This window comes from Poecile atricapillus, chromosome 1 (genome assembly GCF_030490865.1).
Source record: "Poecile atricapillus isolate bPoeAtr1 chromosome 1, bPoeAtr1.hap1, whole genome shotgun sequence".
Taxonomy (NCBI): domain Eukaryota; kingdom Metazoa; phylum Chordata; class Aves; order Passeriformes; family Paridae; genus Poecile; species Poecile atricapillus.
In genome coordinates, this window is record NC_081249.1 from 59,360,238 (window position 1) to 59,387,344 (window position 27,107).

The following is a 27,107-nucleotide window of genomic DNA, read 5'->3' on the forward strand; positions in this document are numbered from 1 at the left end:
ATGACATTTATAAAGCAAGGCTGGCCAAGAGACAAGAACCCAATTTTGTGACAAAGTGAAGCACTCAGACATTTGTCTTCCTTCTACATTAAAAACTAAGAAATGCTTCTGCGCATAAATAAAAAGCGGCAAAGCACTTATCTGGGAGAATGGAGTTCAAGTACCTATTCCAAATCAAATCAACTCCAGTGTTAGCATCCCATATGGATGGGCAAATGCTCTACGTATCAAGCAACCAGCTACTCAGAATTCTCTGAAGGTCAAGAAAAGCCTCACACCAAAGCTAAAAAATCTTCACTGAAACATGTCCAAAGTATATGCTTTGAGAAACTCTTCCAAGAAGCAGACACTGTTCAGTAAATATCAAGAGGTAAGGCACACAAAACCCTTTCTAAATCCAGTCCATCCCGGTTCATTGCATTCAAAGAGCAGGGTAACATTCAGTTGTGAAGGTTATCAAATTTGAGCTTTGGAAAACATGTATCAATTCCAAATCCAGAAGTAATGCAAAAGAAAGCACTGCCCAGCCTGCACTGCAGGATAACCATGATCTCAGTGCATCAAGAAACTGCAATTATGTCAAGACTTGTAGTCATAGTCTACATCCAAAAAACCCCTCTTTTTTTAACGTTTGTGGGATTTTAAAGTCTCGGTACCTCTCTACTGCACAGGCTGAGTAACAATAGTGGGAAAAAAAACCACTGCATTTTGCCAGCATCACTGTAAAATCTAGGTTCCTATTCCCCAGAAGGAACAGAACATATACTTCTTCCTCCTCTTTAATTTTCAATCATCATTTAATACCTAACAGCTGCAGACTTCACTCATCCTTATTAAAAACACCTGTTCTAACAGCCTTTCTATTTTACCAAGCTCATCCAATTGACACTGTAGGAAAATAACACGTTCAATACAAAGACAACAGGCAGAATAACAAACGATTGGGAAAAACCCACATAATTAGGAAAGCAAGGAAAAGCAGCAAACTTGAAACAGCATCCAATGGTTCACAAGGAATGAAGTGGCTTTCATGGTGCCGTCAATATTTGCAATTCGTGGTGTTTCTATGATGACAGAACATTTGGCTACCTCTGCATTCCCAAGAGACAGTGGCACACGGACAAGGCACAACTTTCATCTCTCATGGAATCACAGAAGGGAAGGTAGCCCTGGAAGTGGACTTGTCCAACCCACTCAAGAAGGGGGATCTCAAGCCAGGTGCCCAGGAGCATATCCAGATGGCTTTTGAGCATCTCTAGCTCCCGGCAAACTTGTATTCAGGAAGTACAAGCACAGACAGTAAACAGATTCTCAATTATTTTTCTTTTTCTCTATTGTTATTTACAATTTGTTCATGACAATAAAGCTGTACTGATGGAAACAATTAAGGACATACAAGTTGTTCTTTACAGTTTCTAGTATTCAGAAATCATATAACTTAAAGCAATTGCTTTCTGCCTTCGATTCCAGGTAAATTTATTTTGAATTTAGAACGTAGACCGAGGACCTACTTTTCTATAAAAATTTCCAGTCACAACAAATTTGCTATCTTCCGTGACTGTGACTACAGTTCAACTTATCACACAGGTGGAAGGACTCCAAAGTGGAGTGTTGTGTCTGCATCAAGCATAGTAATCTCATCCTCTTCACTGACTGCACATTTTGCTCCTATACATGCCAGCTTTTCATTTGAGGCAGTACATTCACATCCTTACCTATATGCTTTAAGTGATTCCCCTATCAAAAAACAATACTAAAAATGAAATAAAGCAACTTCCTTATAGAAAAAGTTGTATTTACAGTTTTATTTAGCAGAGTTAAGAAGCAACCAATTTTAACACTGTTGTGCAAAGTATTTTTACCCAAAATTGCCAAGATCTAATAAGTTATTGAACAGAAATACCAGGTGTAAGGCAATAATCCTGACCAGCCATTAGAGATCACCCTATCCCAAAGAGCAGAGCTGATAAAGGTGGTAGAAAATTTGGACTGATGGACTCAATTTCCAGAAATTAAGACAGAGATGATAAAAATAGGGATCCACTCTTGAGTATATCTTTAACATCTGCAGATGAAGGAATTTCTAAAGCACGCAAAATGTACAGACAATTCCTGTTTTCAAGGGAACATTCAGTGCTTTGAATCCAAGAATGCTATGTCCATACATAGTGGTCAGTACATGACTATGGCAACACATAGATGGTGAAGATCAGAAACAGGATTAAAACTTTTTCCATTCCATGTCATCAGGAGGATTTACTTCTACCTTCCTTTTACCAACATCAGACCAGTTGGTGCTCAGAACTGTGCCACCAGACTCCATCTGCAATATGAGAGAGAGCTTGTTTAGTTTGCTGAGAATCCTAGTAATATAAAAGCCACATTTCCCCCAGCAAACTTCCAAGAGTAGTGATTACACAGAAATTGTATACCTATGAAATAAAACTTGACAGAGCCATAATTCCATAATCTCCAGCCCAACAGTACTTTTATCATTACTGGACACAGTGAGCTGCTGCTTCATTAACAAGAAGCTTTTAAAGGGTCAGTCACATTCTTGCTTGTGATGACTATAAATTAAACTAGATTCACACAATCAAGAGGAATTTGATCCTTTCACACCCTCTGGCAAGTCTTCAAGTTCTACATGAGCCAAACCTCTACTTCCTTTGATAACACTGATTGAAATGAAGAGACCAGTGACAAAGCACAACCTTGGACTTAGTGTCACATTCATTAGTGTACAGCCCTATAGCTTTCAGTGAGAGTAGCTGTACCAGTATCACCAACAGAACCATGGTCAAAATTTATTCATTTATAGGCCCAGAATTTTGGTAATGGACCCTTTTCCCAACATATGCAAAGTTTAGTAAATCATATCAGTGTGCAAAAGTCACACATTTCTTTGGAGAAAACAATGAAGACTTACGAACGATTTGTTCATGGCACGTTTTACTTCATCGGTACCATCTGAATAGATTTGCTGGAAGAGTTTATTTAAAGCAGCATCTCCTTCTAACTTCTCATTTTTCTCCTCTTCTTTGATTTCAACTACCAGTTTGTCCCAGTTCCTTGTATAGTGAGACGATGATGGGTATAAGTGCTGGGTATCTGAAAACAGAAGTGTTAGTTAACTAAGCATTTTCTCACAACTTGGAGAGCGGCAGAGAATACAGACACATGTACCTGATGAATCACAGATGATAATGGAACATGAAAATGCAAATGGACTCTTCTGAACTGATATAAGCATTGCAGTTACAAAAATAAAGCAAACTAAGAAATGCAAAAGTTTACTTTTAGGTAAACAGAGTTATATAATCTTGTTATCCAACACACACAAAAAAAGCTGGTGAACCGCAACACAGAATTTAAATCAAAATGAGGCAAGAGATATTGGCTGACAGAAGAAAAAACTGAAACAGCAGCCTAGAGCCATAGAATAAGTTGAGCTAAATTTTAAAAAAATCTGAAATCAATAAATCCGGAAATTCAGATTCTGTCAAAGACAGAGTATTTATCTGTATTGAAAAACTCCAATGTATTAGTTTCCAAGAGAAATCCAATACTTAAGGAAACAATAATTAGTTAAGCAACAGGTAACAGCATAACAACTGCTGTCCTGGGTCTAGACAAGACAGAGTTGATTTTTTGCAGAAGTGGTGAGGGGTGGAGCCTGAAGCTCCATGGGCAGGGCCGGGGAAATACTCTACACCATGGCAAGATCATTGCTGGGATGGCAGTAAGGGACTCTGCCATCTCAGAAGGGAAGGGCTTCCAGTCAAGAAAAACTTGTGGGGAGTGGGAAGCCATCCATCATCAGGTCATTCTCACCCAGCATCCCCTGGAGCATTCTGCATGTAAATCACTCTCACTTTTGTAGCCTTTTGTTATTAATATTGTTGCTGCTACTGTTTGTTTTCTAATTTAATTGCTGTTTCCAGTAAAATTTTTATCTCAACCCTTCACCTGTTGTGCCTCCAGTTCTCAACTCCATCCCACTGCAGTGAGAAAGGAGAGGTGAAAGGAGAGAGGAAAGGAGAGTGAGACTGTGACAGTGTCGTTCAGGAGAGCCCCAGCGGGGCCCTGAATTGGGAGGCACCAGTCCTAAACCACAACACAGTTAACAACATACAGAACTGCAAAACAGGGACCCAAACAGATAAGCAGAATTAATGACAAGCATATACACTTAACAATTCATCAGATTAACAGAAGTTATGACTAAATTTAATTACTATGTTTCACTAATGGCTTGCAGACTTCCTGTCAATTCTTGGCAGTGCAAAACAAGACTATTAGGCTTTTTACTGTAAATATGAAGCTGTGATTTTATGAACAATATTTAACACAAAGGTATTATTAATAACTGTAACTCACTCAATACAAATAAACCATTTAATACTTCATAGTTCAGAGAACAAACCTGGTGTAAATTGCTTTAACTTAGGAGAATCTCCCTGGCCCTCCAGCTTCTCCCATCTTACAGCCTCTGGCTTCTTCATTTTTATCTCAACCTACAAAACACAAGACAAGAACAAATTCATCCAGATGCAGACAATTCTGCCAAGCAGCTCCAAAGTAGCTGGATCCTGTAGCTGTAAGAACATACATTCAGTTTTAGAAACATAGCCTGTATCACAGCCAAATTTACCTACCTTATAAGACGAAGTTACTCAACTCACACAAACAAGCTTCCATGTGCCTGCGCAGCATTTGTATCAGACTTCTACCGTTTTGTTTAGGGCCACTTGACTTTTTTTTGCTTACTATTCACTTGATTCTTTTCATAAATTATGGCATCCCAAAAGTAATGATTAGTCCCAATGTCTCTACACTGCCAGGCTCTGAGGTACTGCCTTTCAAGCATCCCTTTCCTGGCAGTCAGCTCTAATAAGTAACAGCTTTGAAAGACTACAAAATCCAACTTTATCTAAGTTTACATTTCATTTACCAAAAAATTCCATGTTTGATGTGTAGTACACAAACCCAAGAAACACCCTGGGACTATGCAGATCTTCCCACTGGAGAAATTCAGAAGCTGTATTCATTTGGTTCAATGAACAAACACAGCTATGGAGAAAATTGTCGAGTATTCATTGACAAAACTGGCAATTAAAAATGGATGTGGTTGCAATTATCATAGGAGAAACAAAATTAAGTGAAGTATGTCATGCCCTATTCACAACTTCACATAATCCCTTTAGACAACCATACTGAAATGTTTTTTTCTCAATTAACCTTCTCCTTTGGTTACAGGGTTACAAAGTTGCAAAACAATGTCTGCAAAACAAGGACTGTCTAATGTCACTCTAATTCACTTAAGGAGATGTCACAAAGTTCATATGATGCTATTAATTAACTGAAAACAGTGCTTGCTAAACTTCAGTGCTTCCGTATGTGTGAACAGCTCAGCAGAAGCAAGTTCTTAGTTCTACCTAAAGCCACTACAACCTGGGGATCCCTGCAGACCCAAGAACAAAGGCAGCACTGTAAAAGCTAACCTTAGATTCAAACAGCAAGCTCGTTGCACAGCATCATGTTGATCTGAAATTTGAACTTGATTTAATCCATTGTTCAAATCAATCACTAATAAGCAACAGACTGAGATATCTTCCCAACATTAAAAAAATTGCTCATTGACATTTCAATGCTTCCATGTTAGCAATCAGGATGATTTTTAAGAAACAGAATATTCAATTATTAGTGTTTCTTTTTATTTTTTATCCCTCAGGAAGCTAAAAATTCCCAAGGTAAGTTTAAATACTTATTTTCCACCACTAACACGTAGTGAGAATAACAAAAAGTTTAAGATAGGAGGCGTGAAATGTTCTTCAAGGCAGGGGAGAACTTACAAGTCCAACATGCACATGTGTCTGATTTCCTACTCCCTGCATCTGTTGGATTTTTCTATATTTTCAGCCACTTCACAAGTCCCAAATTAGGCATCAGAGTATCCATTTTTAAATAATGCCACAGAACCAAAAATAACCAAATAAAATCAAAATGCCATTAGTCTGGTTGACTACCCTACTGTCCCTAAAAAAGGTCAGTATTCCAGAGTTTAATAATGCAATCTGTAAGGACGCAGAGATTTCTGTTAAACTATGCAGAAGAATTATTCTTCAGTAAAACAAAATAAGTCAGTAAAGCCACCTCCACTGGACTCTTTTAAAAGCTCTTTTGAAAATTGCAACCTTAAAATTAATTTTTAGCACCTATACTCATAAATGTAATGCTCTTATTAGCTTAAGGAAGCAAAAAATATTTGAATATCTACATGTAAGACAATCAAGCAGTTACACAAGTGGCAGAACTCGGTTTTTTCCCCCAGTGGATTTGGATCTCCTGAGCCAAACATTTAAGTTAATTAGCTACTTACAAAGGAACTAATTAGTTACAAGTGAAACATGAGTATTAATTTAAAACCACTCTCATCTGTTTTTTATATAAACTCCTCTCAACCTGACGAGACTCTATTATCAACTGAGTTGTGCATTTCAGTTCAGGCTCTAATGTTAAGATTTTGTACTCTTCTTATTAGTGCATCCCCCAACATGTTTTAGGGCAAGGGAAAAAAAAAAAAAAACCAAACCAATGCTTGATAACTGAAACTGCTCTCCTCTATACCTCTTCAACTTCTCTGTTTATTTTTTCTTTCACTAACTCCTCTTGCCCTTACATTTTAGGCTTTCCACAAATACTTTCCAGTATCTCAAGCACATATTATTTCATCCACACCAAAAATTACCTCTAATGCAATATAATGCTTGATGTGAACTACACTAAACATGGACTTTTTTCTTCCCTGAATACAATCCTCTTCAACGAGTCCTTATAAAGACTATTGGCTAACAGTCCTTTGGCTATTCATCACAGCAGTCTGCCCATGCATAAAAAGAAGAAAATAAGGCAGAACTTTTTTTGCTGCTCCAGTAATCCCCCTTCTTCTTTTCTCATCTGCTAGCTCTTACATTTTCCTCTCTGAAACTGTCCCTAAACTAGTACTGCACAATAAACATCCCTAAGGAGAAGCCAATGACACAAATTAATTCCCAGTGTAAGATGCAGATTTCTTAGCTCTAAACCATTTCAACCCTGCCGAGCTGGAAGTGCACACAGCTGAAGAACTGAGACAGAATGTATTTCTGACATGATTAAACTTCTACTCTCCCTACTACATCCACTTCAATTGAAGTTACTCATTAGGCGAAGTGGCAGGCAGGAGCAAAGCTAGGGAAATCATTAACTTCATACCATTATACAACCATATTTTCCAAAAATATAAAGCTATAAAGTTCTGCTTGTGAAGGCGAGTGTTTCTTCAACTTGAGAGCTCTATTTGATCTAAAAAGCAACAACTTTCTGACTCCCAATTATGTGCACAAATGGCAATAAATGCATTTTAATGAAAGTTTTAAGTACAGATACTGATAGCTATCACACAGAAAAGTAACACATCAGCACAGACATTTGTGTCATATCTAGCAAAAAAGTACTGTTAGCTTTTCCCTCTCCTTTGAAAAAGATTCACTTGGGCAAGAGAAATACATCAACACTTCTACATACATCACCAACTACTTTGATTCAACATTTATATTTCATGAAACGCATGCCTGTGTGCCTTGTGCCAACTTTAGTATGTAAGACAGGAAAATTTAACTGCAAATTAAATGCTCTGCATGCCACTTAAGGACAATCCTAATTCCTCAGCTTCTCCTTGTAGCTCAAGCCGTGCAGCCACCTGACCATCTTGGCAACCCTGTGCTAGGACCTGCTTCACTACTTCAGTGCCTTTCTTGCAATGGTAAGCCTACAATGGGACACAGTACTCCAGATTTATAAAAAATCCCAATGCAGATGTAATACGCTTTCTCTTTGAAGTCTTTTGTGTTCTGGGTTCAAACAGAGCAAAGCAAAAAGGAAAAGACACATGGAAGTTTGAGAGTAATTTGTGCACTACTTGTTTGAAATACCATCTTGAGAGAAACCTAGCCCTCTGAGAAGAGGGTCAAAATTCCACCCATTCCTGGGAAAGGACACAGGTAAATTTCTACTCAGAGTTTTCTAGTCATAAAAGTAATCAATTTTTTAAAGCCTACCAGAGATTTGGACATGCTTGTTTGTGGCTTAATCTAAGTGCTAGCTGTCAGAAAAGACACCACAATTACTCTCAAAAGCTATTCTGAACCATTTCATTGATAGCAGAAAAATGAAACAACACCACCTTATTTTAAGATGACTGGCATAAAAGCATTTAATCCAGTTTTAAGAAATAATTCCTCTCCTTTGGTAAAGAACAACATAACACTAGCTGGCCAACATTTACTTTCTAGGTACATATTTAAGGTTAAAAAGTTGAAACCTCCAATCAACTTGATTTCACTTGAACTTACATTCTGGGACAGGCAGTGTCAAACTGAGATACAGGGGAAAAAAGGGGAAGAATTTGTATCTTCCACCCTAAAAGGAGATTCTGGTGTACACTGACAAACTCCAAGTTGGTTTTTTTTTTTTCCTAATTTCTACTGTGTTTTATATTTTACAGTCCATGGTAATGGAAAGTTCATTTACCACTGGCAAATTTCTGTCAAGCTCTGATCAGATAGATGAAGGAAACCAGAACTGGCAATGCATAAGCAACAGTCCAGCCATTAATTTCAAGACACATCAAAAATACCCTTTTCAATTCTGGTGTTCTGCTGTATCAAACACATGAAAACAAGAATTCAGTTTTTCTAATCAACTATTATTTACTGTACTACTGACTGCCTTCTCTAAGTCATAAATTTTAAGTGATTAGATTTGTCCTTTTGTGATCATCTTATGAATTTTGTAGGATAAAATAGAACAATCTTCTAAAAATATAAGACCTATTTGTAAGTACTTCTAAGAGCACATGTGCCTACAGTTTTGGTGTCCTAATTGTTCAAAGACCTTTTATATACTGCTTGTAGTCTAAACACCAACATTTTTGGTCCATAACTTTAAACAAAATATAGTAAGATGAAAATAATTCTATAGTGTATATCAGGAGTATACTGCAACAGAAGGAATTTATTTCATTTCTTTGCCAGCTACATACCATGGGGAACTGGGGGAAAAGCGTTCAAATCTCCTCTGACTGATATTGCACAGCCAACACAAAATTTCTGAATTTTAAAGGAGAAGCTAGCAACACAGATCATTTCTGTATTCTAAAGCTATTTGTCACTTTATTCTCTATGTAAACCATCATTATTCCAATAGTTCTCCAGACAGATAAACCCCCTTATGCATCATTTTATTTTATGCACTTATATAAAGCATGGGCATTGACTTATATGCTTATATAAAGTAATAGTTCTCAGAGTATTAGCAAGTTTTAATCTGTCTCACATCCATCTTCATTCATTCAGAAGGAAAAGAATAAAATCAAATTTATTAAATAAGTAAATATCACACCAATCATAATGAAGGTTTCTGTATGATCTCTCCAAGAAATTGCTCCAACTAGCCCTGCCTGAAAGATGCAAGAAATTTCAGAAAATTATCCATTAATCTTAAATATTAGCTTATAATTTACAGAAAATGCTCAGGAATATACATGGGAGATCTCAATCTGCATGAAACCTTCACAGGGAAAACAAGTACACGAGAGCAGCCAAGTCTGCATTCAAGTGCCTACAAGCAATTTAATGCAAGTACCCTAAACAGGAAAGTATCTTTCAAGGATCAGATTGCAATGGTAAGACACAACTTCAGTTAAAATACATCTGTTCCTCTGTTTATCTATTTGTGCACATTTGCCTCTGAATACAGAATATAATGACAGTCCAAGAGCATGTGAAATATTTCCACTCTACCTTTTCCCTGACATTCAGCAACAGGCATCAGTTCCAGTTATCTTCACAGGGTATTTCAGCATTTGCAAAGCAAAATATTGGTTCAAGGAAAAAACCAACATTCTACTGATGTACACAACCATATTCTTGGCATGAAGCTGCTGAGAGTGTGCTTCTGCCTCAGACATCTCTATTAAGCAACAAATGTCAAATGTAAAAGGGGCTGATGCCTTCTAACACCTCCCCAGTTTGCAGTACAACTTTGATCTCTAATTGAAGGACAGTTCTGGGGTAAAGAAACCACTTTTTACCACTTTTTCCAATGGACCTACACTGCTACAATGTACTGCTTGCAAAAAGCCCAAGGAACTACAAAATGAAAACTCACAGTAATTGTCCTCAGGCTATCTGTAGATAGAGAAAACCAGAAAGCACTATCTCAAGTTTCCTTCAAGGTCATAAGCACAAATGCTAAAAGCACATAGTCATATTCACTCTCCTCTTCTATGTCTGAGAAGATAACCCCAAGCACCACCTAGAACTCACTAGAAGACCTACAGAAACTGTTCATGTTACACAAGGTTTTGGGAGAACATAGCAGAATATTCCCTGGAATCCAAATTCCAAAGACTGACAGACTGAGCAGAAGAGGGAAAAGAAAGTGGGACTGACTGTGCATGTTTAATTACAGTAGAAATCCTTACACTATTTGTAAATTTCTAATTTGCTGATATATTTTCTGGACAGATACACATTGCTAGATTTTTCCTAAACATCTTCAGTCACTCATTCAAATTTTTTATGCCTTTTTCTTTCTATGAAGGGAGCATGATGACAGTAAACACACTGAGCCACAGGATAACTGCACCCAGACAACTTGCAAAGAGCAAACCCAATCCAGCCTTTACATTTTGGCTCCCTCTTCTGGAAAGAAGTAAAAGACCAAGTAGCACTACTGAAGGTGCATTCCTCCTGTGAAATGCTGAATGCAACACAGTTTTCAGCAACACAGTAATTTCAGCAAATTACAAATTTCTACACTGCTTTTAGAAGCAGGTGTTACTTTTTGCTTGATCAGATTGCTACAGTCAAACACCTCTGACAGATGAGGAGTACAGTCAATAACATCAACTGAGCTAGTTACGATCTATCAGCTGTGCCGTTCATGTACAAAATGCTATGCAGATACAGCACTACCTGCAAGAGAAAGGCTCAGTTCAGTGGTATTCAGCACTTTCTAACACAAACATTAATCTGAGTCCTTAGATCATCAGAATTAAAATTCTGAACAACAAGAGTTGTTCACAACTCCAAGTAACTTGCCACTAAATGTGAGCAGGAACCATTATCAACTCAAAGCTGAATTTGCCAGCAGTGTTATCTACTGAACAGCAAGTAAATTTTCTCATTTAAAGAAAAAAAAAAAAAAGGCTCCAAGTATGGCAGTAATAGATACAGTCACTATTAAAGGCAGACTGCATCATCTGTAAAACTGTTGACAATTGGAGAATATAAAGTACTAGAGGATGCATGAAGACAAATTTCTCTCAAAACTGGACTTCATCCACAATTATGCTGTTCCTGAGTTGGCATCAAATATATTACATCTTTGAGTTCACAGCTTGAAGTCTGCAGATGACAAACACTAATTTATTTCTGCTCAAATAAACTATTTGAAACTATATAAACTAAGAAACTATTGAAACAGCTCAAAACATCTTTCTATGCTACCTCTGCTACCTCTGTTAGTCATGTTTTTTTCCAAACAGACTTTGTATCTCAGAGCTTGACACAGCATGGATTGATAAAAAAGTGTAAGTCTAATTTCCTTGCTAGGAAAGAAACAATCCTTATGTTGGCAATTGTATTTTTCACCACTGTCAATGCTCGCTGAAAGAACCAGTTCAGGAGTTTGTGAGTTCTGTCTGCTCTTTGCAGTCACTTTAGAATTTGTAGTTTTGTAAATACTGTTTTCTCTTCATGAATTTGCATCTTTACCTTCATGCCTTTAAATTTGTCAAGTGACGCTGAATTAATTTCAAGCAGTATTGAGAAAACCCTCTACAGCTCCTCTTAGTTCTAAAATATGCAGGATTGCTCTCCTCTCTGCCAGTTCTGCTGTTTCACTCTCTATTCATTACACTTTTTAGTTGTACAAAGTTCATGGACCCAAACTATCCACTACACAGCCTGCTCCTACGTTCCACTGTTTCCCCATATAAATGAAAAAGAAATGCCAGTCCTTGTTGCCCAGTGATGATTACACAATACTAGTGGCAACATGGCTCACACATTCAAAGCAGCAGCACAAAATAAAGCAGTATGAACAAATCAAGTTACTCTCACCTGAAATTACTAATCCGCAGGAATACATCTCTTTCTATCCCATGAAAACTCAACTTCTTTAGGAGTGCATAGTAACAAGTTCATGTAATTGGGAGCATAATGAGATTATGTCTTTCTTTCCAAGTCCTTACAAAAGGACTTCATGTAAATAGCACAAAATAATATGTGAATGGTTTGAGAAGTTTTAATCAGCAAGATTAATTTACTCAAAGTACTATCTGCCTATTTTCCATGCCATTCCATACAAGCCAAGTACATACACAAAACTAAGAAAAGAAAAGAAAACTGCATTTCTGGTAATCAAACACTAAGGCTGCATCATTCCCTTAAAGTGCTTCATATTTCTCTAAGGAAAAGAGAAACCTGTAAAGAAGTCTTTACATATTTAACACAGAGCTGCTTTTAACTTTTTTCTTCCAGACTCCATCTGGTGGTCAATGGTTTAAATTGTATTCCTTCACTATGACCTTACAGACAGCTTTACACTACTCCTTTCTGCAAAAGTAAGGACATGCTCAAGCTCTGACTTCTGCAGTTAGAACACCTTCTGTATTACCTCTTACCCGTTTTGTCTCAAAAACAGTCTTTCACAAGTATTTAAATGAAAATAAATACAAAATATTTACAGTTCAGACATTGTCTGAACATAACTCAAGCTTTCACCCCAGTTTTGGAACCTCAGAGTAAACCAGGTAGTAGACTACTAAAGATTATTTCAGATATAAGCCTAGGCTAGAGATGGCAGTGTGGAAAAGACAAAGTCAAATGAACTTCACAGTGCTCAGTTCATGTAGCTTCTTCCTAATAAAGTAATGGAAAGCTTCAAGACAAAATTAAAAGTGTAACACAAGCTAGGTAAGCACATAAAGAAAACAGGACCTCACTGCTACTGTTCCTGACAAGGTCTGTCCTTATTCCACTCAAATTTATACAAATACTAATGGACTATCAGATTTTCTATATACTTTGAGCCATGTAAGCTCTTACACTGTGGGGGGTAAGTAAAGCACTCAATCACACAACCTGCCCAGGTCTCTTTGCACAAGGAGTGGAAAAACAAGACTAACTTTCTGTGGTAATCCTCTCATGTCATCCTGAAGTCCCTCTTCCATGAAATGATGCAAGAATTATTATAGGTACCTTTCTGAGAACAGAACAGATAAAATGAAACATGAGTACACAAGAGAATTTCCATAAGCTCTGCAGAACCACTGCTAAAATACAAGAAAAGAATCAACATCATATTCCAGCACTGGGGATTCAGGCTTGGCTCTGTGGACAAAGCATATGTCTGCCTATCCATTATGCCAACAAGAAATGCTATGCCAGACCACTGTTTCTTATTTTTCAATACTGATAATATAAAAGAAGAAAAATACTGAGATGGAAGCATTCTCTCACACCATGTCATTTTCAAGCATCCTTAGGCATGTACTATTTCCAGGAACAGCACGGAATAGTATGGAATATGCTCTCTTGAAAAGCCATGGGCAGTTAACTGCATGGTGAACCTTTACCAGTAAGAAGCCATGAAAGGGTAGAAATAATTTCACTGAAATCTTCCAAGTCTGCCTTTTATTTCTCAGGCACACAAAGATAACAATGCTTCATCAGGCAAGACTGGCTCCTGAAAGTTTCGTAAAGGAGTGTTCATGCTTTCCTAATACCTCAGTTTTAATAGTGAGGATCAGTCTTCTTCCTTTAGCAACAAGTGAAAGAATCGGCAACATAACTGTCATTTGCACTTCAGTAAGTACTATCATATTACTATTTCTTACATGATATTACTATTTCTGATATTTGCTCAAATTTAGAAAGCCTCTCACCAGCTGAAAGACCCTGAAAAAAGAAAAAGCATTTCTATATGAAAAGCAAGACACTATGACTGTTGCAGAGAGACAATAGAACAGAAACATTTTCAGGACTGCAACCGTCAAAGAAACGACCTGCACCTTAAGAAGCTTACCTTTGTTGAAAGCACTTTAAATGTACTTTGTTCTGGCACTATAGAATGAAGAAGATCAAGCTTTAAGTTGAAGTCTTCACCAGATGGAAGTCTCACTGATGCATTCATCTGTTAAAAGTCAAAAACACATCTCTGGTCATCTTTGACAGCAGCTCCATTTTCAAGTAAAGGACAGTCATTTCACACAGAGATTAAGTGATTAAATTAATATAATTTCAGGCCATGTCATTACACTACTGTATTATTGGACAAGATGTTTCTAAGAAACAAGAAAACGAACAAAAGATTTCAGTTCTTGCTACATGTACTCAAAATCTTGTCAGCTTGATCTGAAGTCTTTAGGGAAGGAATTATACAACAAATGGAATACCAACATATAATTAATGGAACAAGAAAACAATCTGCAGCCTCTCTTCTAATACAAGCAAACTACAGAGCAAGTGCTCAGACTATCTTAACAACCTAAAGCAGACAATAATAACCAAGTACTTCTGTTTTTCATGAAGTATCCAGTTAGTTGAGAATAAGAACCTAACTTTTTAATATTGTCAGCTAAACTAAACATGAAATTCATTGATACAACACATGGTACTTCATTAAAGAGATTACTGTACTTCCTTAAAAAATATATTTTGCTGCCACAATTTCAATGGTGCCAAAAGGAAGAAAAACCCACCCACCAATATTCAGTCTATTTCTATAACTGTCCTAGAGCAACATATTACTCATTCATATCTATTTTGAGAATACCTTATTTCTGCCCAGTCTTGCTCCAGATGCATGTACAGTCTAATCTTTAAATCCAGATTACTTCTTCCCCCACCCCTCCACACAGGCAGCTGAAACCCAGATGCTCCCTTGCAGCATGCACACCTCATACTGCTTGTGTTTAAGTCCTACACAGTAGGACACTGCTGTGGCCACTGATCCCAAATCACCTGACTGGGCATACACTCATGGGCAGCACAACTGTACAGAAGAGAAGCTCAGGCAGAACAGCTCCCACCCCATTCTTTTCATGCTACTGTAACATATAATGCTTGTTCACTGGCTTGAGTACTGCATCTCAGGGAATTTATGGATGAGTATCAATAACCAATACAAATCACCTTTCTCTCCAGAAACTGCACACTGACATCATCCTTCTGTGCATTCTTGATCATTATGGTCACAATTACTTGAGATTCTGTTTGGTACCAGTCATATCTTTAAAAAAGAAAAAAGAAGGAACAATTTTTCTTTGTTTTAGATCACACAGCATATAAAATTAGACCACTTTCCTAAACCATTTGCTTTTTAGTTCAGAATCTTTAATCTATCTCAAAAACATTACCTATACCAGGCACAATATAACAGGATTTGAATTAAGCTCAGCATGAGAATGAGAAAACAGAAGTCACAATGCCGCTGCTATTCCCCTCTCCCCTGGTTAGGTTTAACCTCCTGAAAATACCATTTAGTCTGAACAGAAGTGATGGCACTGAGAAATATTTTACTTGGACTGCCACATTTCTAAAGTTACCTCAAAAAAACCTCCTACAGTCATTATCCTGCATCTCTAATCCCCAAGCCAAAGAACAGAAATGTCAATTACTTTAAATTTCACAGTAAAGCTAAAGTCAACTTACTTGATCTTTGGTGGCAGAGGCTGCTGCTGTGTATTCTAGTCGAAGCACATTCAGTTGGAAAGAGAGTTACATAAGTGTAAGTGAAAATATACCATGAAGTACTTTTCAAGGCACAGATCATTTTCACCCACTGCTCCCCTTTTCTTGATTCCAACTGCTCCCCTTCCTTGATTTATGTGTGAACATGAACTTACAGGTGAAGCTTTTCACTAGTTATTTACGGCAGATCACAAATTAAAAAGTTTAAATTTACATTAAATATGTCAGTCTGCAACTTGAATACATTTTATAAATAACAATTAAGTTCAACTCAAACTCATTTCTTCCTGGATAAGTTGTATACTTATGTATATGTGACTATGCTGCTAACCTATAAATCATGAAGGAAACCTGAAATAGGTCTGAGAACTCAAGGTTTAACTTTAAAACATAAAATGCTTCTAAATCTAAGATTTGTCTTTACATACTATCACCATGCTTCCTGTACATTTTTCTCCTCTACCTTATTTTTAAAATGTGAAAAATTAGGTAACTATTAAAGAGTAAGCAGAAAATCCAATGCAAAGCCCTCCTTTTTTTTTTGTCCCAAGGGGAAAAAAAAAAAACAAAAAACAGAAGGAGAGGTCAATTTCAACATTTCTTATGAAAACTTCCAATAATAAAAAAAAAAAGGAAACAAAGTTGAGCAGGTTATAATAGAAAAAACGTCTGCACAAACCACTTGCAAGCTTCTGGAAAAGAAAAGTTACTTTCTAACAGTCCCAATCCAATTAGTACTGACAACACAATTAACCACAACTGGTTAATTTGTAAATTAGGCTGCGAGCCAGAAAGCTAAAATTTGCCTCAAATGAATGCAAGTAATTGCCAGATTTGTTAACCACTCCTAAGAGCTTTCAGGGTTCAAATTTTGCAGCCTTGGTCTCAAAAGCACTCATGATTAGAAGAAAAACGAAATGCTTCAGAATTGCATGCAATAAGAAAGATTCTTTTTAAAGCTTGGAAGTGAAGTCACTGAAGGAGAAAATATATTATAGCATAACAAAAAAGTCAAAATAGTAAACACATTAATGAAAACATCTTACCAAATCAGTCTGTGATGCTGAAACAAAAAGAAAAAAAAATTTGCATTTTCAGAAAAAGACATATTGACCTTACAAGGCACAATCTTACCCTAGCTTGATTCAGTTACTCCAGACATCCTTCATTCACTCCAGTCTCAACAGCAGAGGAGGTAAAAACATGTCAGTTCTACCTCTAGTGTTTTGCTTTCACGACACTCTACTTTTTAATCAGACTTCAATCAGCAACTTGCACAAACCAACTCTAATATAAATCATGTTCTGGTTAATTAAATCAATAGTCTTTCCATTATATTCCCTTGCTTGCCTGAAACTGATACAGGCCTTTTTTAATGAAAAAAAAAATCACAGAAAACAAAAGTTAAAAAAAAAAAAATCTGTTTCTGGGAGTCTGCACTAAGTTTATCATCCATCCATCCCCAGGAATAGCACAAAGCTCTCACCACATTTTTATCTCATGCTAGAGAAGCCCCACTGGGGAATGAGATGGAAATTTGGCAGAGAAATCCACTCACGTGACCCTAAATATACTGTAGTACTTGTATCTAAACTATAGCTTAGTATCCCCTCTTCGAAGTATTTTTTTTTCTAAAATATTTCAGATTAAATATGTTTGAAAAGAAAAAAATCTTTCTCTTTGCTTCTTTATAATACAAAAAGAGAAAAAAATACTAAGCTGCAATGAAGAAATCAGAGTTATTGCTTTGTTGGCCAGTTTGGTTGTTTTGTTTTGCTGGTGTATCAGAGGATTAAGAAAATGGTTCAAGAATGACAAGACAGTGAATATTCAGGATAAAACAGGAAAACCTAGCTGGACCAGACAAAACACTGCAAAATATAAATACAACTATAAATACGACATTAAAGAAAAAGGTGTATTATAAACTCTTTCAGAAGAAATTGTCACCCAAAGTAATTCTTTGCAAAAAAGACCATGCATGCCAATCACTTGACTAATTCCTTCAAATAAAATTAAACCTAGCAAGACATGTCTCACAAAGCAGGAATCTGCTCATCCCTATGCAACACAAAAGGCTTCTCCTCGATTTGGTTTTTAGCCAACATATTAACACAAACTTGTTCTACTGTCCCATTCTCCAGTCTGCAGCACAGGAAGGAGGGAAAGTCACAACAGGCAGAGGAAAGGAGTTATTCTGCTCTCTTTCATCAAAATCCCCAGGCAGCTAAAGCTCTGTAGATGAGTTAATTGTCAGGGCTGGCTGGCTGTAGGAAGACATGAAATGAAACTATGCTCACACTCAGTGACTACCATGGGTAAGTCACCAGAACAGCCATTAGCACCTATGGAACTTTCCACATAGAATGAAGGAGTAAAATCTCCAAATTTCTACCTCTTTCCAATTTCATCTTCTGCAACGCTTGAAAACTTATTTTGATGTAGGCTTTAGATACCAAGCTGACATACTTCTACAGTTTAAATTGGTTCACAGTTGTGTATGAAAATAAGTTAAAATTAATTATGATTGATCTTTAAATAGGTACTCTCCTGGCACAGCTAATTATTACATTAAAAACCCAATAAAAATGTTCCTATAAATCTGAATGAAGCATACAAACGCTAAGAGTGTCTACTCCAAGAGACACAAGAGACAGAAAAACATGACTTCTAAAAAAGAAAAAACAAGTTATTCTGTTCTAAATAAGAGGAAAGCAGTGAATCTTTGAAAAACATAACACAGCTTCCAAGCACAGGGCATATCAAACCCCTCACTAAGTAAACATGTTTTTCCTTACCATTTAGTGTTTCTTCACATCTTTTAATCCAAATAGTAAAGGTATCATCTACATCTAGAAGAGATCAAATACGATAATATTAAAACTCTTCAAGTATTACATGTATTTCATGAACAAAAGGTCCTCTCAGTTTACAACTGGAACAAATCCATCCCAAACTTGTATCAATTTACTAAAAATGGTGTTATTTCCGATTACCTTCCCGTAAGCTCTGTCATTCCACTCAGGCTTTCAGTATTTTTGTACAACTTCACTATGTGCTATATTTAATTAAATTCTAATTAATTTGCAGGAGACTAGATTTTGTCTGACATAAATACGCTATTGCTTTCCAGTCTGTTCAATCCCTATGTAGCTGTTTAGAAAGCAAAAAGTACAGTTTTACACGTTTCCATCCTTCTTTAAATTACTTTTTCAAACAAACAGTCACACACTTCCTCTCCAGAGAAATGTCAGGAGAGATGGTCTGGTGTGTGGACAACCCAGAGTTGTGCAACCTTTGACAAACATCAAGTATTCTCTCCTGAAAGCAAGCCTCCCAGATAGAAATAAACGCACTGGAAAATAGCTAAAAAGATGGTAGTGTAATCATCCTATTTCAACAATATTCAACAATATTCAACAATAAGGCAAGAGGAACTGAAAAAATCTGCATGCATCACACAGTTGAAGGAAAGGAGTATTGCTTTCTAATGTTATTTCATAAAATAAAGAAACATTGTACATTCCACAGCTCAACAAGTCCTACTTCAATATCCTTGTAGGTGGGTAATGGAAAGGTTGCTGTGGTACCCAGGGCCTGTCAGAACTACCAGTGGTGAGCACAAGTAGGAAGCTCATCCTTTTCAGCATTCCAGATGGAAATTTAAAACAGCCCTTACATTAGCAAAGAACAGAAACTTGTACACATGTACTTCTGCCCATCTGTGTGGCAAAGAAATAAGCTTTGCCAGCAAAGAATTCCCCACCACAGCAATTCTTCCCAAGGCAGCAACAGCTGAAGTCTCTCTTCATTACCTGCTTAGCGTATGTCACAAATTTTCCCTCTGTGCTTTGTTTATTTTGCACTAGCTGCACTTAACTGGAAGTTAATTGTGTTTCCAAAATGCCTATGCTCACAATTGTTTTCACCTGGGATCCATGAAACATTCCACAAAGGTAAATTCTGTTACTGATACAAACTTGCCAGCAAATTAGGTAATATATGAAAGAGATTCAACTAAGTCTGTAATTTTAAAAAGGCCTTCAGGAGACTCCTCATCTCACAGCAGGCCACAGAATTTTGTAATGAGATAGAGGAAGCACAGCAGAAAGTATCTCCAGATAAGAGAGTAATCAGGAAGTGCTACGAAGCCTCAGAAGCTCTTCAACTGAGTAAGCAGCAAAACAACAGCAAATTAAATTCAAACAGGTAAAAATGAAGCAATTCAACACAGGAAAACTGACTCAGCTAAAAAGGTATCTGCAGCTCTGTGCTGTACTCTACAACATAAACAGAATGTGAGGTTATCCATGTGCATGAAAAACCTCAAACTGATACTGGTTGCCTGGGGTGGGGCAAGAGTATAAAAAAATAAAGATTAGTCATTCAATTAAATTCAGCAGTGATGAGCTTGGAGATGTACAAAAAGTTACCTGCCAAGAACGTGTAGGTCAGTGGAAGGAATCTCTCATCCTTTCACAGAAAGTTACTAAATAGAGAACTTGACTAGACTGCAAATCTCTACTGTAAAATTCATGGAGACCAACAAGTCATCTAAACTACCAATATAGAAAGAGCTGAATGAAATCTCTTATTTTCAACTCCTCTTCCAGGGCAGTCTAAACTGTCAACTGTGGGTTGCTGCAATTTTACCACATTCCCCTTCTACCACTAGCACAACACTGCTCTGCCACTTCACTTTTGATGATTTCAGCACTCAGACCCTTTGTTGGGCCATTTCAACACATTCATCAGGAGGAAAGACTAAAAATTGTAGCTTTCTGCAGACTTAATGCACTGAAAGAAGAGGCTAAACAAGCATAAGAGTAATAAGGAGCATGATCATTTGGCATCAAGCACAAACTAGCTTACACTTCCATGAAACTCCACTTTTAAATCAGAGGATTAGATCATTTATTTGGGAGATGCAAAAAAATTAAACTTCTGCTAAGCTTACATGTCCCAGCCACTACTACTACAGACAAGACAACACACTGAAAAGATCTGGACAATTCTTATCAATTAGTGCACTTTGCTCTGCATGACCTTTCAAGGGTACCTTTTTTTACATCTTTTCTTGTTGCTTGGAAGAGAGGATAAGGTTTTATTTATAACAGGGGATAGGAGAGAAGAGAAAGGCATCACAACCGTCTTGCAATTGCTTTGCTTTGTGCTTCCCCATGTGTTCTACCAAAGCTTTCTGTTTTAAACTACTCCTTTCCTGCTTACTGAATAAAGTCAGATTTTAAAAAAGTTCTAAGTGTTCCCAAACTACAAAGTGCCCAAGTCCAGCTGGAAAGCCAACACCTCAAGTAGAAGAAACAAACATAAATATGCTTCTGTAATTAAGTGGTATGTAATGTAAGATAAAAAACTACTTTGTCAGTCTGAATACCCACCAAGTTGCACATTGTTTCTAAAGACTGATCTATCAAACTGTTTAAGAATAAATTCCAGATATATGTAAAAAGCCTGCTCTATTAAAAAAAAAAAATTCTATGACACTTAGCACGACAACATTGCCACTACTTATCTTCAAGACCTCCAGGAAGCAGGAAAACACTCCCCATTTTCTAAAGAAAAAAATAAATCAGGTACTCTCAGGGCACGACACTGGTGGCTGGGCTTTTTGCCCAGGACCGATATTAACGAGAGAGAGGCTGTTTTCTTGTGTTCGGACTTGGTTGTTTATTCTTTCCTTATCTATATTAAATATATACAGAGTACAAGGAGATACATACACTAAGATAGAGAGGTGCAAAATGGAGAGTGAAGAATCTTTCCAAGGTCTTTGATGTGTCTATTTGTCCAATAATCAAATGCCAAGTAAATTATTTCTCTTAGTGACCCAGTGACTTGACACCTGTGGGCTGCACTGCGGATTCTTTCATCCAATCACTCATTATTACACAAAAACCTTTAGAAGAAGATGATGAACAAGAAAGGAGAAGGAGAAAGGGACAATGCCCTAAGTCCTCCATGTTGTCTCTTATTCACTCATATAGGTTAAACCCTAAATTCTAACTTTCTCACCCAGTGACTTAAGAAAACTCTAACTTACACATTCACTATTAGTTTCTTTACTTAACTTTAAAAGCTGTCTCCACGGTTTCAGACTAAACTCAGTGCTCTCTTTGACAAGCCAGGCACCACAGATAAGGGCCTATTTTCTGTGCCTCTAACCCAAACAAGCTACCAATCACTAAGAACTTTAATACACATTTTTAAACAGTTTAACACTTTCATGCAGTGAGTGCATCAAGGTTCCCTGAAGTCAGACAGTTGATGTTAGGAACCCAGTACATTAGTCTTGAAAAAAAAAAATCTTTGGTCTTCGTTTCAATCTAACACATTACCCATTATTTTAGCATAAGGAGTACTGTACACACAAGAAACTTGAATACTTACTGTCCAGCCTCTGTCCCTCTCTGAAGGACTCTAAAGCAGATGCATAGTTTTTGATATGATATTCACCTAACCTGACACAAATAAAGAAAACCACAAGAAAACAATGATTACTTTTCAGTGTACTCCACATTCTATAGATAACATGTTGTATTGGTTAAAATGATGTGTAAGAATTTACCCAAAAAGTGTATTTTTGAAATGGCAAGGGCATTAAATAATCACCCCAAACAAAATGGCTTTATTACAAATGGGTTGCAAGCAGCATGGCTTTGAATTTATTCATTCTCAGTGTTGCAAAAAAAGCTTGCACAGAACCATAATCCAAAACTCGAGTGCTGACCCTACAGATTATCACAATATTCCCAAAGTACCATAAATGATACATACCCTTTTCTAAGGAGCGCTACAGCATTATTTGGGTTGAGTTCTAGAGATTTTTTTGCATCTGCCACTGCATCTGTTGAAAGTCAATTTAAAGTTGAGAAACATAATAATGTTATAAAAAGCAGTGAACTGTCAAGTCTTCAACTAGAAAAATTTTTCTAGGATGTATGATGTTATCTTAGCTTGCACACAAATCACACTGTTTGAATTAAGTCTAGCCACAACTGCCACACACGAATCCTTCACAGAGCTGCAGAGCTCTTATGTAAGATGCAGCATAACTTTCATTCAGTGAATTCCTCTACTTAGATCTGAAATGTGATTCTGTTTGTTTGGTTTTAACTGAAAGAAAAAACAAACCAGATCTTATTCAGTCCATCTTTTTCCCAGGCATTATTCACGTATCACATTCCTACCATGACGGGATTCAGTCTCTACCAAGAACACAACCATGGAAGACACAACGCAAAAATCTCAAAATTTGCCTAAGAATTCTGCTTATAAAAAGCTGCTGAGACAATACCAGACTGAAATAAAACAGAAAGCTGGGAGTCTAGAAAACCCATTTCACTGGAAGTTTTCCTGTAACAAAACAATCTAAGTAAATGACAAGACTATGTATTAACACCAAAAGCAGTATATTAAGTTACAGGTAACACTTTCTCTCGTTACTATATTTGGCTTCAGAGTGAAGACATCTCCTGTAAAACACATGTTATGATACACTTGTAAAAGAAATCTTAGACTGAAGATGTTACCAGCATATTTCTGTAGAAGAATATGAGCATAAGCTCGTTGACAATAACACTCGGCATCATCTGGATTCTTTTCCAAAGCTGTTGTCAGCTCCTGTAAACACACATATAAAAAAGAATGAAATGGTGCTTTGGAAATCCTTATAAAAACACAGTATCAAACTCTGTCAACTAAGAGACATTCCAAAAGATAAAATCCTAACTGGCATTTCTTTTTACCTGTTGCTTAGTTCTCATGCACAAAGCTAAACATCAGAACCTGAAGTACAAGGAACCTGCCAATTATACCAAATTCAAGCAGATTGTTTCTTACTGCAAAGGAAGTGGGATTTCAAATGCTCTAAACATGAAGTCTAACACAGATGATCCTCTCTATTCCAAAATATTCCAAAATTGCTTCCTACAATTCTCAGCATACTTGTACACAGGTTTGCTGGATTTGAGAGAGGAATGCAGTATTAGGAATTTGGAAGTCAATGCACAGTATGTCAGAACATTTGTGTGGAGATAAGATGCTATGAAATACCATGTAACACATATAATAGTGCATAAGAGATTGTTCCAATTTATGATGAGTACAAAAGCAGGAGAATGAAAGATTTATGGAGCACAAGGCTCAGAGGAGATATTGCACAATGGAAATAAGCATAAAGTAGTCCTTTGTTAAGGGAATCACTGGATATATGGATTGAAATAATAACACATTGCTTTCTCTGAGAAAAGTTCATGAATAAAATCACAGCAACTTGAAGCAAACACGTGGAAAAAGAGCATCTCCAATTCTCTACTTATCGGTAAGAGAAGTTCTTCCCTCTCCTAGAAGCCAGTCAGTCTTCCAACACAACTACAGTACACTGCTACAGTACAGTAACTCTGTTTACTAAGCTGACTTCTACTCAGACTTCCACCTGGAATCTAGCAAGCATGAATGTAGCTAAGAGACAAGCTTTAAATCTGCAGAAATATTTGTACAGCACAGTTGCCAAAACTCTGTCCCACCAAGCCAGAGAAAAAAGAAGGAAAGGCGGACTTGCCTTAGTTCTAATTCAGACCAGTATATTTTTCTAACAGATGTCACATGAAGTGTTTATGCCATGTGGGACTTACGGGGCCAGAACAGCTTCTTCTAGCAGTGGCATGAGTTCTTACAACGCAATTTACACACACACCTCTATAGAGGTACAGCACATAAATCTAAATCCTTGGGGGTCTCAGAAGAAAGGGGCAGCCAGCAGACAGCAGTAACTTGATCCAATTGTACCAATGCCTTCCTGAGATTTAAAGTCATTCAAAAGCAGCTGTCATCGTGGAACTACTCATGGCTACAGGTATTCCACATGGCAGGGATGTGAGGCAAAGCACATATTAAAATTGGTTTGTATTATGCTAAGAAGTGAAGTACTTCTCTACTCTGACACTGAACATCACAGGCACATCCAGGTTCAGAGGCACGGCTTTGACAGATCACCTCTCCCCCGACACTATTTCCTGTCATTTATGTTGATGACAGAGGCACCAATTAGAGCCAGCAACATATGAATGGATCCTCCTACAAAACTAACCCTCACCGCGGGAAAGCAAAGCAAAGCAAAGCCAAGCATTTTCAACAGTATGAAAGTTTTCTCTTTGTGTGCTCTTTATCAGTAAGTCACCACACCTCATTCAGGCACACACATGAAGTACGTAACTCCAGTGAACTATTTGAGAGGCCAAGTAATGCTGGACTAGCACTGGGAACTCCAGATTATGGACATCAGCAACAGTTACTCAGAATAAGTTTAGACTTTGTCCTCACACTCAAGTATGTGCTTTCTGCATATTTTGACTCTAAAGGCACCTACCATGTGACCAAACTGCAGATCTGTTTCTAAATACACTGGAAAATTTGATAGTCTGCATGAATTACAGGTGCCTTATGTCTCCACATAGTAGTCTACATTTTCAACTTAAAATGAGAAGTCATTCATGAGTTCACAGCTTTATCATTCAGCCAGTATTAAAAGATCAGTGATGGTCTTTGAATGGTATCAGATCCAGGTGCAGAAAGCCAAAGCCCAATCTCCAGGAACTAAAGCAATCAAAAATCCTGAGGACACAGTGCAGAAATTCCAGGCCAACTGGACAGAAGTCTAGCCAGATATGAAATATCTGATATAAAAACATTGCACAGCATCATTTCCACAGAATTGTCACCATGCAAGCACAGTGTAGCACCTGGAGACCTGAGTCCCTAAGTCAGCAAAATGCTACTCTGAGCTGTGGGTCTTACTAGTTCAGAGTAGGCACAATCTGCCTACTCAATCCAGGAATTTGAAAACAAGGCCTTAACAAATGACACCAATATTACTGTGTCAGGTATTAAATAATGTCTATAGAATGTGTTACATCATGTTCTGAACACACAAAGAACTGAACTATAAGCTAGAAAAGCAAAACAACTATGTTAATCCAGGAAAAAAAACAGAAAAGCACTTTCTGACAGTACTCCTTAACACTTCTGAAGAGCATTTGGTGTAAAGGATTCTTGGTTTGTTTGCTGGGGGGTTTTTTTAAACACAAAATGTGAAACTTACTTTTTTTTTTTAGATCTTGAATTAGTTTTATTATGCCATACAGATTTAGCTATTCCAAAGCGGATCTAAAATGTCATTTATCTTTTGAAAAACTTCTGCAAGTTACAGCCTAAACCCCTAATAACCAAAAAATTTAACTTCATAATTTTCTTTGCAGAAAGATAATTTAGTATAATTTTATGGTTCTACCACCCACTCTCTTCAAGCAGTACTAACCATTTACATACTCTCCCCTCGCAAGTAGTTAAATAGAAATACTTATCCACCCTCCAGTTCTGTCTTCTCATCAACCGTCTGTTTCAAGTAAAAATAACCTTAGAAAACACATTAAAACAAATTTACTGATAAAGTCATAGAACAGACCAGGTTGGAAAGGACCTTGAAGGACCATCTCATCTAATCTTTCATTGGAAAGCCTGCCTAGATCAGAGTATCTAGCAACCTGCCCATTCATTTCTTGAAAACCACCAGTGATGAGGACTCGACCACGTCCGTGGGGAGGATGTTTCAGTGAGTGACCATTCTCACTACATAAAAATTATTTTCTGTAGAGATGAAAGGAAGATCAGTCGAGGTGCCCACAAAATATATGGAGAGGGGAAAAAAACAGACCAGGGCAGAATAAAAACCAAGACGGAATACCTCTCTTCAACAAGCTTGGGGGTTTTATAACCACAAATCTTAGCTGCTTCAGTTGCGTTAACTATCATCTACCTACACGGAAGAGAAAGTTGGTTTGTTTTGCTCCCCCCCACACCCCTTCTTTGCCACACAGGCAGCACGAGTGCCGTGCCAGGTCTGCCCGGGCTCCCCTGCAGCCCGACCTCACCCGAGCCAGGCTCTCGGGACCCCCGCCGGCCCCCGGCCCAGCCCGGCCCTCACCTGCGCCGCCGCCCCCGGGTCCCGGTCCACGTCCGCGTCCGAGAACCTGCCGAGGAAACACAACGCCGTCAGCGGGCGGGCGGGCGAGCTGCGGGGCCGCGGGAGAAGCGGGGCCGGGCAGGACGCTCACCGCGGTGGGGCCGCTCCCGATGCCGCTCCCGCCGCCTCCTCCATGTCGCCCGTCGCCCCCGGGAAACTTCTGGAGCCGCCGAGGCGCCCGCGCCGCACGCACCCCGCAAGGCCGCGCCGCGCGAGGGCTGCCGGGAGGCGCGGGGGAGCGGCCGCGCAGGCCCGGCCCGGCC

General features: G+C 37.8%; 1 protein-coding gene across 1 annotated transcript; it reads right to left on the bottom strand.

The window, feature by feature from the left end:
• Window positions 1-1,462: 1,462 nt before the first annotated feature.
• Window positions 1,463-27,107, bottom strand: SUGT1 (SGT1 homolog, MIS12 kinetochore complex assembly cochaperone). Its single transcript, XM_058834660.1, has 13 exons — window positions 26,936-27,107; window positions 26,806-26,851; window positions 23,354-23,444; window positions 22,599-22,668; window positions 22,212-22,282; window positions 18,602-18,655; window positions 16,850-16,866; window positions 15,765-15,799; window positions 15,246-15,342; window positions 14,137-14,244; window positions 4,427-4,517; window positions 2,930-3,111; window positions 1,463-2,323 (listed from the first exon to the last, which is right to left on the bottom strand). The coding sequence occupies exons 1-13, from the start codon at window positions 26,977-26,979 to the stop codon at window positions 2,222-2,224; spliced, it is 1,008 nt and encodes a 335-aa protein (XP_058690643.1). The 5' UTR covers window positions 26,980-27,107; the 3' UTR covers window positions 1,463-2,221.

Bases quoted from the DNA above. Each gene is read 5' to 3' on its own strand.
- SUGT1 (XM_058834660.1), bottom strand. From the start codon at position 26,979: ATGGAGGAGGCGGCGGGAGCGGCATCGGGAGCGGCCCCACCGCG. The intron at 22,669-23,353 runs GTAACATCTTCA...GACTTTCAACAG, and splicing joins TCTTCTACAGAAATATGCTG to ATGCAGTGGCAGATGCAAAA. The intron at 22,283-22,598 runs GTATGTATCATT...TATTTGTGTCAG, and splicing joins GTAGCGCTCCTTAGAAAAGG to GTTAGGTGAATATCATATCA.